Source organism: Mustela putorius, unplaced genomic scaffold (assembly GCF_011764305.1).
Source record: "Mustela putorius furo isolate JIRA1106 unplaced genomic scaffold, ASM1176430v1.1 tig00003836_pilon_pilon_pilon, whole genome shotgun sequence".
Taxonomy (NCBI): Eukaryota; Metazoa; Chordata; class Mammalia; order Carnivora; family Mustelidae; genus Mustela; species Mustela putorius.
This window is the reverse complement of record NW_025421989.1, coordinates 16,991,990-17,010,452: the sequence shown is the minus strand read 5'-3', so window position 1 is coordinate 17,010,452 and position 18,463 is coordinate 16,991,990. Positions and strand designations below refer to the sequence as shown.

The window sequence follows — 18,463 nt, the reverse complement described above, 5'->3', positions numbered from 1 at the left end:
CATATCAGGGAGATCATATGATAGTTGACTTTCTCTGATTGACTTATTTTGCTAAGCATAATACCCTCTAGTTCCATCCACGTCAAAAAAAAAAAAAAAAAAAAAAAAAAAATCTCACCATTTGCGACAACATGGATGGAACTCAAAGTACTTTTATTTATGTTTTTCTAAATAAGTGAAGTGCTGGGTCAGTTATTCTGAGTGTACTGGAGAAAATGAATGGAACTATCTTCAGACTAAAAAATTAGGAATTCATTTGACATAAAAAAGAACTTCAGGCTCATAAGCTTAACAAAAGATTTTAAAAAAGGACTTTACAAAAGGACATTTCTTCTTTTTAAGGTATATACAAGGGACAAGAATATAAAACCAAGATAAAACAGGGGTAACAACAAGTGGATGCATATACCTTTTAAGAAGGAAAACAGTGATGTGAAAGCTACAATTTAAGAACAGCTTAAATGACTCAAGTTTTATTATCAATAAAACGGAAAATAGTAACAAAAGTTTTATTTTGATAGTGTATACATATTATTAATATAAATGTTATTTCAGTTAAAATAGTCTAGAAGACAGAGCATGTTTTTATTTTTTTGTTTGGTTTGTATATTAGTAATTCAGTATTATAGATCATGTGATTCTATGCCAATTTAAGATGACAATTGCTATGTATTTTGTGAACAAGAAGAGATTTTGTTTTTATAAAACAGTTCACATTTATTCTAATATTAGAACTCTAAATTATATAAGCCTCATTCAGAAATATAGTGGCAGTATTTTAATACTTGCCAGATCTCTGTTGAGCTAACAATTTTGTACTTCTAATTCTGATGGTTCCCTGACAAGATGCAAGGAGTAAAACAATCACAGGTAACTTTGAAAGAGTAAAATCCACAAAAAGAATTTAAATTGGTATTCAAAACTATTATTCTACATAAATATTCCCCAACACAGGAAGAATTCTTGCTCATATGAGTAAAGAGAACTGAAGGAGAGTCAATTCTTTTAAACTTAAAAAGTAATAAAATACAGTAAAGTTTCAATTTAAACCTAATGTAAAAATTATATCTGTATACAGTGAAGATTAAGAGTTTCAAATAGCTTTAGAATGCAACTGTAGGAGCAAATAAATGAAGATTACATGAAGTCTGTTCCAACAAGTCCTAGAAAACTCTGGAATTTCTTTAAGTTTCAAATTCTGATGGTGGGGAAAAAATACAACAAAACCACTAACAAAATGAAAAAGAAACCACCACCACCATTCCATAATGCTATTCACTCACTCAGCAATCGCTGAGGGTGAGTATCTGCTAATGATTCAAATGCCCACTATTATGTTCAAGGATTTCACAACCTGAGAAAGTGTTTCACATGATCAGTTTGATCAGCACTGACATTAAGCATGCTGCCCTTGTGTTCCTGATAATGGAAAAGAGGTAATAACACTTGAAAATAACTATCATCTGTAAATGATGAGGTCAGTCCCAAACAGTGAGAGAACATAAGTCCCAAATGTGTACTTGCTCTGAAGAGCAAGAAGTGGACCCACAACACTTCCAACCTACTTCTAATGGCATCCCCAAGACATCTTGGTTTGAATTAAAAGTTGACACAAGAGGCTCCACTGTCCTCTAGCTTCTGTAGGGAAACAATCAGCTGGAAACGAGAAGTTGATGTGGGAAAATCTCCATTCTATTTGCCTGCTCTCTCTGGCAAGAAATAGAGCTAGGCAGGCTTGCAGTGGGTCCCCAGGTAGTCGAGAGAGCACTCATTAGGGGGCGTGCTACTTTTCAGTCTCCAAATTAACAAGGGTCTGGCCATACCAATAGCTCAACTAAGATGAAGGTTATCAGGAAGAGGAATCATTTTACTTTAGACTCAAATAGCAAGACTGAAGCAGTTCATTATAATTAGATGGACTTCAGGAAAATCCAGGCACCATATGTATATGTATATGTATATGTATATGTATATGTATATGTATATGTATGTGTGTGTATATATATATTTTATGGGCAAATAGGAACAAATAGCTGAGACCAGGGAGCAATGTCTTCACTTACAGTTGAGAAATTCAAAATTGCCATATGTGGTTTTTTGGGAGTCAAGAGCTAATTGTATTGTGCCAATTATGAAATTATCAAAATTACAGAAAGCATACTGTTAAGATCTTATCAATAGAGGGCACTAAAGAAACATCACAAGGGCAAGAAGGCTTCTCTTTCAGGTTCCCTAGTGTTGGATTTTGCTTTGTCTTGTTCCTGCTGCATGGCCCATCAGTGATGGATGTGTGAGAACATCCTGTGGTACCCAGACCATGCAGTTCCTTAGTGACCTTGAAGTCTCGGCCTGGGCTCTGTGACCACCATTCTGGGGCCCTCTCAACCTCATACCCATAAAGCACCCCACTCTCTCAGTGAGCCCTACCACCAGCATCACTTGCTTATATCCTGGAAGGTTGTTTCCTATTTTCCTGGTAACAGTGGACTAGCTCTGTCTTGGGCAACCCAGTGCAACCCTCTGGCTCTAATGAGTTCTGACCCTCAACCTACAATCCTTGGCTGGTGGGAGAGCGCCTGCTTGTAAGTTGTCCTTCCTTGTACATATCCTCCCCACCATGTCCTGGGGGAACGGTTTACATTCTCTTTACATCTGTATAGGTACTCTTCTATCATAGTTTAATATCTATCTATATAGCTACCTAAAAAGACTATTTATTTGAGAGAGAGAGCAGAGGGAGACTCCATGCTGACTGGGGAGCCCGAAAGGGATCTTGATCCCATGACCCTGATCGTGACCTGAGCCAAATCAACAGTCAGATGCTTAACCAACTGAACCACCCAGGTGCCCCTGTGTAATAATTATTTAGATCAAGGGCGCCTGGGTGGCTCAGTGGGTTAAGCCGCTGCCTTCGGCTCAGGTCATGATCTCAGGGTCCTGGGATCGAGTCCCGCATCGGGCTCTCTGCTCAGCGGGGAGCCTGCTTCCCCCCCTCTCTCTGCCTGCCTCTCTGCCTACTTGTGATCTCTCTCTGTCAAATAAATAAATAAAATCTTAAAAAAAAAAAAATAATTATTTAGATCAAGCTTGTTTAAGTTATGATTTGATTTCTCTCTCCAGATTGATTCCATTACCTTGATGAAGAAATCTTTACATTTATAGTGACTGCAACTGTAGTTTAAAAAAAAAAATTCACGTGTCAAAAAAAAAAAAAAAACAAAACCCATAGTGTCTTTGATCACATACAGAACAGTCTCAGATGAAGACATCTCTCCAATTTATCACTTCATGAGACCATATTGTTTTTCACTGACTTTGTGAGTTATCACCGAAAAATTATGGCATTTAAGCCTTAGGAAACACAGATACTCCAATCTTCCAAATTAATCAGAAAGGCTAATTTAGTTTGTTCACAGCTAGTAAGTGCCAGAATGAGGTCAGGACACCAAATCTCTTTAACTTTCAAATTGGTACTTTTTCTACTACATTACTCTGCCTCATTTGACTCCCCAACAAAAACAAGTATTCTTTGAGAACAAGGACTGTGCACTCAGAGTTAGTCTGTGTAAGCATTTTATAATGTGTAATGTGATCAGCAAATGTAATGTTAGCAAGAACATCCATATAAATACACTGATGTTCATTATGTCTATCCAAATCACAAGACACATTAAAAAGAGATTATCTTAATTCATTATGTATGTCCACATTCCCTTGAGTATATACACATTTTTCCTCTGTCATAGAAAAGATAAACATTTTTCACCTCGAACATATTCTGATTTCTTCTTTCCTCTATAAGACACTGATTGCAGAGAAGTTAAGTTAGAGTTAAAATAATTTATAAGGCAATTAACTATCAAAATGTCAAAACCTGAAGATAGTCTAATGCAACACTCAAGAAATCAATGTCTATTTCAGTAATAGTCTTATTAGCATGCTTCTGCAGGTGGAGCACAAAGATAGTGAAAGGGGCCAAGACAGAAGGGTCACATTAACTGTGAAAGCAAAGAAGCCTCTTGATGTTTTTCATCTACAAACTCAGTATTAGAATTCATTTTAATGAGATGGCCTATGATGTACATGGCCAAATGTTGCAGTTGCAGCCAAAATGCCAGCCATAGGAAAAAAATCTCCATTTGCAATGGCCCCAAACCACAGCTTTAAGAGAAGGGTCCAGCTATAACTGCCAAAGCTGCCTTTTCAAAGCATTAGGGATCTTTGGAAGACCAATGTAAAATTATTTTGATGATGTCATTAGAGTGCCACTATTCTCAGGAAATCTCTAAAGATAAAATATCAATATGATATTTTATTATATTTAGTATATCATATTTATATATTATATAATATATAATATTTGTTTATAATATATTAATGTATTACATATTATATAAATATTATTTATTATATTGTATTTATTATATATATTTATTATATTATTATTATTATTTTATTATAGAACATGCTGCTGTTTTAGTACTTCTATCCTCAAGGTTTGGGGTAGTCAGAAAAAAGAAAAGCTCACATAAATGATATAGATAGATGGTGGGGCAAAGTCTCAAATGAACTCTTTATTTTCTCCTCTGGCCTCTTCCATTAGGCCTGTTGGTTCTGTGTAGTTTTAGCCATTTCTAGTCTAGATAGCAGAGAAGTCACAATACTCTCAGCCTAGCTGGAGTTTAGGAGTAAAGAACTCCTACATTTAAGGATAGGAAAAATTACACGAATGTTTTTGAAATAAAACAAATAGTCAACATATCAAAATCAGCCTAATTCATGATCAAACCTAAATTAGTGAAGGCAAAGAATAGCTTGGAGGGAGAAGAGAAAAGTAAGAGAGCATTTACGAGAATGTCCTTTCTATAAACTGTAAAGTACTATATAACAAATAGATAATCTTAACACTAAAATAATAGGCATTCATTGTCTTTAGTCCTCCTGTTATTTTTATGAAAGCAATGGGGATAAAATGCCAGTACAAAGCAAGTGCCATAGAGAAGACCACACTGTTGGTCAATGTAAAAGGAGTATTTGAGCTCAGCACAATCTGATTTAAACAATGTGACTTTCATGATCATGCCTGACCAGTGTCGTAGTCTCACCAACGAGAACAGAAGGGCTGTGATAAGCACAGTTGAAGTCTGCTGAAGCACAAGGTCTCAAATGGCTTGTCAGGAGTGCTTCTCCCCTCACCTTCAAAGACTTACTGAAAGGTGGGAGTGAGAAGAAAGTAGAATATGAAACTCAAGAAAACTCCAGATTCCCTGTAACTGATTTACTATGTATAAAACCAGCATCTGTGCAGAGCAGAAACAGATGTGCTCCAACCTATCAGGGGAAGTGTAATTAGGGCCAAAGGGAAATATCAAGTCAATAGAGGGGAAATACCTTACTGCTTACCAGCAGTCAGCAATCACTCAGATGTATAGTGCACTAATCATCTGCATTTTCTTTTTGTCCTTTATGGCTGCACTGTGTGGTCACTTCCATTACTTACTGACGAATTCCAAGGAAACCCAAGTTGTCCGGTTTCCTTTTATTTCTTCTCATGTTTCATATTAACAGACATCTTTGTCTACCACTGCAACCAACCAACCAATCAACCAACCCCCTTTTCCACTCAACTTTTTGGTCTTCAGAGTTTACTACTTTAGAATTTTAAGCATAAAAAATGCCTGTTTTAAAGACAAGAACAGTGAGCATCAGGAAATCTAACACATGTACCATAAAATTATCCATTGAAAGCCATCAGTATTATGAATCTAATAGAATACATACTTGTAAGACTTTTCATTATAAAAGCAATGCAAACTGGGTCACCTGGGTGGCTCAGTCGGTTAGACATTTGCCTTCGGCTCAGGTCATGATCCCAGGGTCTCGGAATTGGGCCTCATATGGTGTTCCCTGCTCCTTCTCCCTTCGTCCCTCCCCCTGTTTGTGCTTTCTCTCTCTCTCTCTCAAATGAATAAAAATATTTAAAAAAATTTTTAAATAAAAAAAAGCAAGGCAAACTAACCGAAAATTGGGAAAATATTTAAAAACATTAAAATTTAGCTATTATCTTACTAAGAAGACACAATAAATATTAACATAGAATATTTTCTTTTAAAATTTTCAACAATGATGACGCGTTTATAATGCTTTTAATCTGGTCTTTAATTAACATTATTATTTAGAATCTTTCCTTGAGCACTTGAACATAAATATTTTAGGTATATTCAAAAATGTAATTTATTCATAAATTATATATTCAGATATAATTTCAAATAGTAACTATGAATACTAAATATTTCATCTTGTAATTGCACCATAATTTACTGATGCATTGCCCTATTATTTCCTATTTTTTACTATTATAAGTAATGCTCTAAATTCTTGCTATAAAAAATCTTACTGTGTTTTATAATTTGCTTTTAGACAAGATTCCCAAGACAGTTTAGGAATACACTCTGGAGCCAAACTGCCCGTGTTAAAACCTGTCTTAAATCCTTTCCAACTGTGTCACTTCAGGAAAGTCAACTAACCATCCTGTGTTTCACATTTCCTCATCTATAACATAAAGAAGATAGTAATAAAACCTATCTCATAAGGCTGTTATGAGGACCAAATGGGTAGTTTATATACAGTACTTGAAATAGTGCCTGAGGTATACTGTAAATACTATATAAATATCAGTATTAATGTTTCTGAGCCTTAAAATTGCCTACAACTTAAAAAAGGCTTAATGAATGTACATGCCTAGCAGTAAGGTATGTCCATTTTAATTTCATTAGATTTTCACCAGCATTGGAATATTTTTAGTGTTTGTTGTTGTGTGTGTATTTGTGTTTATGAATTGATACGTTAAAAAGAGTATTTCATTGTTGTTTACAGGGATTCCATGTTTACTGAGGAAAACCGCCACTGGAAAGTAATGGGAGCCTTTGTGATTTAATCTAGGGATGTGGAGCTTGTCTCTTTAAGAACTAAATAAATCCATTGATATTTGCATTATCTTTCTGATTTATCCAATGATACTTATTTGATTTATTTAATAAACTTCATTTAAAAAATAGCACTCACATATATTTTTTTTTAATTCCTCAGTGTTATAGACTCAATGTTTATGCCTCCCTCTAAATTCTTATGTTGAGATCAAATATGATGGTTTTGGGGAGTGGAATTATTGAGAGGTGACTAGGTCATAAGGGCTGAGCCCTCTTAAATTGGATTGGATTAGTGTCCTTATAAAAGAGACCCCAAGAGGTTACTGCCTATGTTCTCCTCTAGGATTCTGATGGATTCTGTCTCACATTGAGGTCTTTCATCCATTTTGAGTTTATCTTTGTGTGTGTGTGGTGTAAGGGAATGGTCCAATTTCATTGCCTGTAATGCACATTGCATTCTAATGTACTGCATATTCCATAAAATGTATCCTTCTCCTTTAAAAAAAAGAGAGACCCCAGAGGGTCTCACCCCTTCCACTATGTGAAGACCCTCTACGAACCAGGGAACAGGCCCTCACTAGACACCGAATCTGCAGGTGTCCTTATGTTGGACTGCCCAGCCTCTAGAAGTGTAAGAAATGTTTGTTGGTTAAGCCCCCCAGGCTAGGGTATTTTTGTTACAGCAGCATGAATGGCATCTGATTTTGTTGTTCACTCCAGTCTTTTTTGCTACTACAAGTTTCCTACTCTGGAATTAGAAACTTCAGCTTCATTTATTTGGTAAAATTACTCAAATATATTTTTCAAAAAGGTATGTTAGTGATCTTGCTGATCCAAAAATATCTTTTTGTTGCTTTCACACATTAATGATAATTTAGATATTAACATTTCTTAAAAGATTTATGGATTTTGTTTCATTGTCTTCTGGCAGTTATGGTTTTACAGTACACATCCAAATGCAATATATTTTCTGTTTCTTTGAAGTCAAAACCTCTCATGTGTCCCTTCCCGTGGCTAAATGAACAGAGTTGCTTCTTGCCATAAAACTGTAAAATGTTACCAGAAAATATCTTGAAGCTGTTATTTTTCCAATTCATTTTCTGACTTTGTTGAAAATTTCAATTTTCCCAGTTTCTATTCCTAAATTTTTCTATTATATCCTTAATTATTTTCTATTGTTTTCTTCTTTAGAAACTAATAATTAGTTGAGGGGGCATTAGCCATAACCTATCTTCTATGGCCATTATCTTCTCTCATGTTTTGTCTTTTTATGAATTTACTAAAAATCTGAGGGTCAATAAGGTTTATTTTGTGTCTCATTGTTTCAATTTTCTGGAATAACCAGCATGTTTTTTATAGCTATCAGCATGGTTTAATTTCTATTTCCATGTTCTTATTTTTAAAGACTGTTTTTTTTAAAGTTCATTTTGTGCTCAGCTTATCGTGGTTTTGTCTTCTTTACAATATGGTATTCTGTCTTAATGCAAACAATGTTCTTCTGATTCTTACTGAGATCATTAAATAGATGTTCTTAATAAACTTATTGCATGGGGAAGGATTTTCTTCTGATATATGAGAAGATACTTCTTCTCTTTCCCATTCTTTTTCTTTACTCCTCCTTAAATAAAAATCTGTCTCAAGAAAAGACACACCTCATAACTTTTCTGAGTTATGTCAATTTGTCCAGGTGCTGAAGAGTACTCTGATGCTTATATTGTCTATGGAACTCCTAGGATATAGAAGGTTTTCGTAAGTGAGAAGTTCTCCTTCCTCTTCATAATTGCCTTCCGTACCCTCCAGGCAAAATAAAGATATAGGGATTGGGTTTGGGCTGAGACAGATGATGTTCTAGTGCATATCTCAAGCTACTGTAGTCTCTACTCATTTATATGAGTACTCTTACTCAACTATTATAGTAACAAAGAGAACATTCAAATTCAGTCACAATTTGATTCTAAACAAGTTATATGAAAACTCAGGTTTTTATTTTGTGGTGCACATAAAAAAGAAAAAGGGAAAATAGAAACATAAATACTGGAAAGGTCATGAGATTACATATGATTGTACTTAGCAGATACTAATATTCTCATTTTATATATTAAGAACAAAGTCTCCTACAAATATCAAATCATTATGTCATATACCTGAAACTAATATAATGTTATGTGTCAATTATAGCAATAATTTTTTTTTTAATTGTTAAAATTTACCTTAAAAAATTTCAAAGAAAGTTCAAACACTTGACTAAGGTCATGGATATACAAAATGTTAGAATTAGAGTTCAGATAGTACTTTAGACTTAATGTGATTTCCTTTACCCTACAGAAAATTTGGAAAGAGACTTTTTAAATATTTTGTTTTAAAGAAAGTATTCCAGCATCATATGCCAAGTGGTTGGAATAACTCAATATTATTTTATTATTTTTTGAAAAGAGTCTTACTGTGAGAAGTAACACACAAGTATATAACCTTCTACTGAAAGCCAGCACATTAAAAGGCCAGGAAGGGAGAAGTGGAAATAGACAAATACCACATGATTTCACCATATGTGGAATTTAAGAAACTGAACAAACGAGCAAAGGGGGGGGGTGAGAGAGGCAGATTCTTAACTACAGAGAGCAATGTGATGGTTACCAGAGGGGAGGTGGGTGGAAGGGTGGGTGAAACAGGTGATAGCGATTAAGGAGATCACTTGTGATGAGCACCAGGGAGCGTTGAATCACTATATTGTACGCCTGGAACTAGTATCACACTGCATGGTAACTAAATGGAATTTAAATAAAAACTTTAAAAATGTTAATAAAATAAAAGAATAGGAGAACTCTAAAAAAAAAAAAAAAAAGAAGGAAATACAAGTGCTTTCCAAGCTGATCTGATTGGTTAATGCCACCCACAGTCTCAATCATCATCAGACGGGATCTTTAAATTCTCACTAGCTGGAATGTGAAATTGCCAAAGTAATAAATTGCATTCACTTCTAAACTTCTTCAGGGTTACTTATGCTGTCACTTATTTCTAACAGAGGTTAAGAAGTTATCAGGACTGATACGAGCATCAGCCAAATTATAGATTTATAAAGAAAAGTAGCAAATTGTTCATTAACAAGAAAGGAAATACCTTTCTATAAAGTTTAATGTACTCACATTCCATTTCTAGTAATAAAACATCTGCGAAGTCATTAATTGATTAAATAAATATTAACAAATTAAACTTTGGAAGGTTCTTTGCTGAGTATAGAATCTTATCAAAGGCAGATTGATTATTCTATTAAGTATTTCATCCAAACGACAGGTTGTTTACCCCATTCCACAACCAAATACTTTTCTCTTTTTTTGTCACAAAAAATTTCTGATCTCAAATTCTCTTTTTTTAGTTTTTTTCATTATATTCCAACCTTGCTACATACTACAATCTTAAAATTTGTATCACATTTTATCATATTTTCCTATTCAGATACAAAAGAATGGTTGTGACTAATTTAACCTGTTCTTTTATACTTTTTATATTCTTTTGTACTTTTTCTAGAGATAAGCAGAGCTCATTTTTACAGGCTATACCTTTTTATTTAATTACTAGTTAAAGAAGTATTTTCTAATGAAGATGAAAATAAATCCAAACATACTTACCACATGAAGAATTTTATTCTCTGTTTCATACACAGTACAGTCCTTCAAAATAAAAAGAAACATATTCATTAGTTTAAAAAAAATCAGACATGCCTTTTAAAATACTTTCTTAGGAAATTTACTACAATTTGAAAAAGTCTTGATAATTCAAGCAAAAACAACAATAAGAATAAAAAAAATCCAGAATTCCATATATTAAAATATTCATAGTAGTTAGCTCTGATGGTCAGTTACAGAGATATTTTTGTTAAACTATATTTTCTAATTTTAAACACATATCATAGAGAATAATTACATTAAACAGAAATAAAATCAAATATTAAAAAATACTGTAACATTCTCTGTCTAAATTTTTATGTGTGATACTTTTTGTTGAAGTATTCCCAATATTTCAAATACTAGTTTTTTATAGATTGGAACATTACAAAAAACATTAACATTTATTTCAATAGTCTTAGTTCCAAAAATGCTTTTATATTTTCAACTGTTGTAGGCTATCAAATATCCTTTACACTATGCATTTAAAATTGATACACACTACTAATAAATATCAAGTTCATAGTTTTTTACTTAAATTTGAATCTTTGAAATTATAAATAATTATTTTTAAAAATCACCATTGTCTTTTTACCTGCAGTTGCTAGATTTATAATGAGCAGAAATACAGCAAAGTGACCTTTGCTTAGAAACTTTGTTTCTATGTCTCATTTTTCTTATGAAATTTATAAAATGGGAATGATATTAGTAGGAACCCAATAAGGGTATTGTGAGGAATAAATGAGAAAATGGATAAATAGCTTAGCATAGTATCTGGCATACAGTAAGTGATAAATACATTTTAACCATGAATTATTGTTGTTCTATGTCTTTATTTTAAAAATTTAAACTAATTACCTTTACTTTAAAATATAAAGTTAACTAATTACTATTTTACCATCTAATTTTGAAAGAATAACCATGTTTCACAGCACTGTATATTTTAAAGAATGACAGCCCATTTCATTTTTTCCCCTGAATTTAATTTTTAAAAAAATGGATCTTGTTGAACATAGATTTTGATAATGCTGTTTCACCAAAATAACTTGTCAAAAATATTATGTATTCTTATCAGGGGCAAAAGTTTTAGAGTTAAATTTAGGTGATTTATTTCACAAATTAATAGAAAAACTTAAGGACTGGGCCTTGCCGTACTGAAGGGCTTCTGTGCTGATGAAGAAGTCAGTTACGAATTTAGCCATATTCGTGTCTCTATAAATTAAGTATGAATTATGTGTACAGGGGAGACAAGGTATAAATAAAGTATTTATACTGGGAAAGTACACTGTACTTACATCTGAATTTGGAAGAGTCCAATTTTACAGAATTAATTTCAAACACAATTACACTGGTAAGAGATGATTTGGGAAAAGTTGGAAAGTTGCCCAGTTTCCCCAAGCTGCCTGTACAACTTGCTTCAGCTATAATGGATGCAAGTTTGATTATTTACCTACCTTCCCCGAATCAGAGAATATGATTAAATGTTCAAACTTCAAAGGGATTCTCCTCAAGGAAAAAAGCAAATATGATCTAAATGGATATCCTGCGAGTGGTACAATAATCACACAGAGAATAACTATTTCAAGGTCTTCAAAATATCATACTTTACTTGCACATCTCTAGTGTAACATAACAAAAAGAACTGGTAAATAAAATCTTATACTATTGTCAGTAATCATATTGTTTGTTGGTAGTAATGTTTTCAATCTTTACTGTTTTGCTGAAACTACTGTGTTTTATAGAATGAAGCAACTGAACAGTTATGCGATACTACTATCTTTCTATTGGTTTTGGCATCCTAAGTAATTTTAGCATGAGACAAAGTAGATACATATACAAGAAGGTAAGTAGAACCTAGAGTCTCTTGATGTATCATGTAGTACACGTATGTCTGTATTGCTTAGTGTAGCCCACTGAAAAGATACAATCAACTGAATAATGAATAAATTCCTCAGTTAGTGATTTTCAAATATCATTTCCTGGGTCTTCTAGGAAAATGGTGGATTCCAAATCTGGGGCAGGAAATGTAAAAGATGAGCTTGGATTGTACTGTGACACAGATAAGAAGAAGCTATTAAACTCTATAAGGTTTGATTAGGAAGGATTCAGCAGGATTTTGAAGTCAACATTAAGTGACTCTTACTGGCCAAAGATAGAGCAATTTAGGAAACTAAAAAAAATAATAGTTACAACGGATGGAAACAGTAAAGTACATATTAATTATTATACATATTAATACAGTTGATTAATTTTATATATACCAGATACATCCAAAAATATTCAGTAACAGTTATATAATACTGCATATATTAAACATGGCCCCTGACTTAGAAAAAGCACGAGTTAGGGAGATAGGCATTCACACAAATAAGTTAAAATATGTAGAATGCCAAAGTCTTCATAAAGTTTAAGTTTCAATAACTTCACAAGCATGAAGGCCACAAAATATAGAAATCAATATGTGAAATGCCAATTATTTAAAATTTTATAATCCCAATATATTTCTCATTAAAATGCTAAGTGCCCACTGTATGGTGCTATATACTTGCTCAAGCCAAATTTCAAACTTTGTAAACACATTCATCAGCTCCTGATTCTCAGTGACCAGAAGGATTATATCTATAATCTGAGCTTTAAGATTATTCAAAGAATGAAGTACTGATGCATACTTGACAATTCTGACATGGCCAGTGAAGACAAAGTCTAAAAGAGATACATCGGGTGACGGAAGTGGACAAGGTTTTCCACCAGTCTAAAAAACTATCACAAATATCAAAATTAAAAACTTATTACTGAAACAAACAAAGCCAAATGACTATAAAATAAATTGGAATAATTAAATTTTGAAAGGATGTTTACATTATGTTTGTAGCATATTCACATATGTGGCTTTATTAAAGCTTAAATACGCACAAACACATTTGGGACACTTGCAATTACTATAATAAAGGCAGGGTCATACAGCTGGGGGAGCAGAGGAGGAAACAACTAACTCTGCCTTAAAAAATCAGGAAAGGTGACTTTTTTTTAAAGATTTTATTTATTTATTTGACAGAGATTACAAGTAGGCAGAGAGGCAGGCAGAGAGAGAGGAGGAAGCAGGCTTCCCACTGAGCAGAGAGCCCGATGCGGGGTTAGATTCCAGGACCCAGGGATCATGACCTGAGCCAAAGGCAGAGGCTTAATCTATTGAGCCACCCAGGTGCCCCAGGAAAGGTGACTTTTAATTGAGTCTTGGAAAAAGTAGGTTTTTAGGTAAAGAAAATATAGGCAGCACTACTGCAAAAGCAATAAAACTACCTTCAAACACTTCTAAGCTACTGCAATAATTTTCAGATTTTAGCTCTGTATACATGTAAGAATCACTTGCAAAGTGGGTTAAAATGCAGATTTCTGGGTTCAGCCCCAGATAAATGGACAGGGTAGACCTGGAGTGGGGGGCCCCATCATGATTTTGATGAAGATGGTATTTTGAAAGACAATCTATATTATAGGATAAGATGTGATAGAAGAACACCAAAGCAAATCAAACCAAAAATGACCAAATATATAGAACCTGAAAGACCATAAACTGATTTGAAAATAGTATCTGCTGGCTCACTCAAAACAGTTCTCAACTCCTCGGAACTATCTGCTTTTATTTCACATTCTCTCCAATTTATTGACTGACTTTTCCTTTTTCCCACCCAGTAAACTTATTTCTTTCTTCAACTGCTCATCACTTTGAATAACTGCTTCTATTTGTTTCTATCTCTGCCTTCTTTCAGCCAGATGGGCCTGTTCATTATTGAAAGCCAAAGGCTTTCACAAAGGTTGGGACACAGCATAATAAAAGCCAAACAAACCAAAACAATACAAAAAAGTATGTATTAGCCTGCTACTTAATGTTAGGGAGAAGAACAGAAATTAAATGACTGTGTTCTATTTACTTAAGCTATCATGTTAAGGAGTTCATTTTATTATGCTGAATATTTAAATAGCCATAGTTACCTTAGGGGATTCCTTTTATTAATAAGTTATTTTATTTCCATCAAGACACGAATTTAAAATATTGGCTTCTCAAGTGTGGGTTTTATTAAAACTTAGGGCCAAATATTTCCCCCCTAAAAATCATATCCGAAGTTTTAAAAAGAAAATAGCACCGAATATGGAGAAATCCACATTTTTAAGGACCTATTCATGCTAAGAAAGGTACACCTCTGACGTTCTACTTATTTTTAGGTTAGGATTAAATTTAGATTTTTAAAAGTGGATTTAGAGCTATGCTGCTATATACTCCTAGGAATTCTCTTCAGTAGCTCATGCTCTGTCTCTTACTGTGCATGGAAAATGACACTTGCAATTTCTTTTTTATTCCTTTCCATATAATGCTTCTACAAACTATGTGATGCACATTTAAATGTATCAAATTCCTAACAAGACAATATTCATAAAGATAATGAGTGTTTCTTCAGTTTTGATCAATTTTTTCTTTTTGAGAAGGCTAAGTATGCACAGAAACCATCCTCCACAGATGAGTTATGTGCCCACACAGGATCATAATCAGTTATTGTTCTTGTGAAACAGTGATGCAACTGCCATATGGAGCCGCACACATAGAAACCCTTCTATCCTATGAGAGCTATCACTGATGTTCCCTACTTTGTCAACACATCTTAAGCATCCTGGGGTCATGATGTTCAGTAAACGTAATTATCTCTCATCAACTGTGTATTATAGTCATAGGAATAGCTCATTAACATTGAATACATAAAGAGAGCAAAGAAAAATAGTCTATGTTTCTAATGCTGCATACAATTATATTTCATGGAACTCTGGAACTATGAATGCTCTAAGTTTTCATATATTTTTTGGTATATTACAGTATACATGTACATATAATATAAAACTATTGTTTTGTTTTGTTTTTGTTTTTGTTTTTTTGAAAGACAGCATACCCGCATGCAAAGGGGAAGGGCAGAGGAAGAGGGAGAAAGAATATCAAGCAGGCTCCAGGCTCAGAGCCTGAGACAGGGCTCTCTCTCCTGACCCTGAGATCAGGACCTGAGCCAAAACTGAGTCGGATGCTTAACTGACTGAGCCACCCAGGTGCCCCTAAAAAATATTGTTTTGCTTACATGTAATATTTAAATAATACAACTATGCAAACCTTTAATAATGACACCTTCATACCAAATATTTCACATACTCAATTGTCAAGGTACCAAAATGTCTCCAATGCTTAAGTGATTAATTTATATGAGTTAGTGTTTATTTTATTCATTCACTCATTCATTCACTCAAGTCACAATTCCATTCACCAAAAATGGTTTCTGGGGCAACTTGTAAGTGCAATTCAATGTCAGGCACTATCAGGTAATCAAAGATAAATTAAACTTGGCCCTTGGCCATCATTCTTTAGTGGAGAAATTGATCAAATAATAATATAAGGTACATGACAAATGCTCACAGAAGATCTCATAAAGAAGAGATAAATCCTAACTTGTTAATCTGGAATGACTTTCTGGAGGAGGTACTTTACTGACCTTAACTATCTTTTGAATCTGGAAATTGAGGGTTCACAGGGAACAAACATTTCAGCTTGTGCAAACACAATGAACGAAGGCATGATGAGAAGTAAGCACACCAGGCTAGGGCACAAGATACGTAGAATGAATGCAACAGGAAAGAAAGTCTAGAAAATAACATGAAGTCATACTGTAGAGAGCTACCAATGCTAGGCTGGAGAAATTTTGTTTTGAAGGGAATACAATTTTTATTTTTCGTGACAATCTATTTTGAAGCCCTGTTCAACCAGGATAGCACTTTAATTGGTCAACTGATAATTTCTTGTGACTTTATTTTGGAAGGGGTTAAAGTCAGAGTAGTGCCATGGCTGGTGTTAAACAGCAACATGAAAGGGGTGAGTGTGTGTGCTGCGGGCAAGGGGAGGAGAAGAAGAGTCCAAACTCTGTGATCCAGCTAACAACTCTAATAGCCATTTCTTCTGGTTCCTTTTCTCATGGTTTTTTGTTTGTTTGTTTGTTTTGTTTTTGTTTTTGTTTTACTTTCCCTGAGTTACAAGAGTAATTTACAGGTCATGTTTCAGATAATGAATCTCTATAAAGCTGTATATCTTTCTAAATATACCAAGTAGACATTTCATATCTGGGGAGGATGGAGAAGTGTGTACTTTACTTTACTCAGATTCAAGGAAGTGCTCAGAGATGTCTGAACATCAGAAGTATGTGGTCAAATATATGTTTTATGAAAACAATGGGGAAGAAATTGTGGATTTGGAATGGAAAAAAACTGGAGGTAGCAAGATCAGTTGGTATGCTCTTTCAATAGAACTTGTAATATGTAATCCAATCTTGAACCGAGTTTATGATGGTGGAAAGCAAGTTGAGGAGAGGTGGCTGACATACATGTAGCCAAGAATAAGAACTGGGTGACTGATTCATCAGGCACAGAGGATGATGGGGAGAGGAAAGTTAAATATTACTCCAGGGTTCAAACCTGAGCAAATGGATGGATGGCTGAGTAGAAATGTTAGGAGAGACTCTGGGGGAAAATAAAATAATTATATTTTGGGCATGTGAAATTAGAGGTGGCTGAAAGATAGGACATTTTATACAAAGCTGTCCAGCAAGCAACTGAGTAAACTGAACTGGATGTAAAATAAAGCCAGAGCTGTGAATATTTACACTGAAGTGACAGTTAAAGGCCCAAGAAAACAACAATAAATTCATTAAAAAAGAAAATTTATAGTGAGAAGATAGCAGAGGACAGAAGCTCAGACAATGCTTACATTGTCTGGGAATGCTTACATTGTCTAGGAAGGAAGGGTTAGTTGTGTGGCCAGGAATAAGGGGTAGAAAGTTGTACTATAGAGACATATTTGTTAAAACTTATAGTGATAAGAGGATTATCATAATTATGTTCTATGTCTGTGCTGCTTGAAATTCAGTAGTTTTTATTTTTTAAAAGATTTTATTTATTTACTTGACAGACAGAGAGAGATCACAAGTAGGCAGAGAGGCAGGCGGGGGGGCAGGGAAGCAGGCTCTCCGCCGAGCAGAGAGCCCAATGCAGGGCTCCATCCCAGGACCCTGAGATCATGACCTAAGCCAGAGACACAGGTTTAACCCACTGAGCCACACAGGCACCCCCCAATTTGGTAATTTTTAGACATATGTGGCTCCTAAGCAATTAAAATGTGCAAAGAAGGAACTGGATTTGTAGTTTTACTTAGTTTTAATTAATTTAAGTTTATATTTCAGTTGCTACATGCAGCTAGTGGTCACCATGCTAGCCAGAAGGTCAGGTCTAGAGAAATATACTACGGTCCTTCCAACAGTTATGAAATGGGAAGCCATTTAACAAGATTTTCAAACAAATAACAATAAAGCAGCATCTGAAAAGAAAGACATGAAAGAGTTTAGTTTCCAGTTATTGACCAGATGCTTCACTTTTTTTTTTTCCTCCCACAAGAGCTGATTCCGGTCTATTGTGACATCTACAGTAGCAGCATAGTACAATGAAAGCAATTCTTTCTCTAGGATGATACACAGAAAAGAGCTATTAAAAGGAATTCGAAGTAGTCATCACCTAGCTTTGTGGGCACAAAGAAAGCAGTGCCGGGGTAAAGGCTTTGCAATGGATGGAAGATAAAAGTCCAAACAAAATTTGGATGCATTGAAAGAGCAAAAGCTGACTGACTGCCCTGAGTGAAAAGAATGTCCATAGTGAATAGACAGTCATCGGTCTTCTTGAATATGTTATCAAAATGTTACTGTTAAATTTCAGATCTATAAATATCCTTGGCAAACAAGGGAGGCAAAGGTATAACCAACCACTGCGCAAGTACCTCCTTGGCAATCCTTCCACCAT

The 18,463-nt window shown here is 34.3% G+C and overlaps 1 protein-coding gene across 5 annotated transcripts in view; it reads right to left on the bottom strand.

The window, feature by feature from the left end:
* The window catches only part of CNKSR2 (connector enhancer of kinase suppressor of Ras 2), a 282,747-nt gene that overhangs the window by 151,839 nt on the left and 112,445 nt on the right, over window positions 1-18,463 (bottom strand). For all 5 annotated transcript variants that reach the window (XM_045089401.1, XM_045089398.1, XM_045089399.1 and 2 more), the window contains exon 5: window positions 10,556-10,597. In XM_045089401.1, coding sequence (XP_044945336.1) covers window positions 10,556-10,597 — 42 coding nt within the window. The remainder of the gene's footprint in view (window positions 1-10,555; window positions 10,598-18,463) is intronic.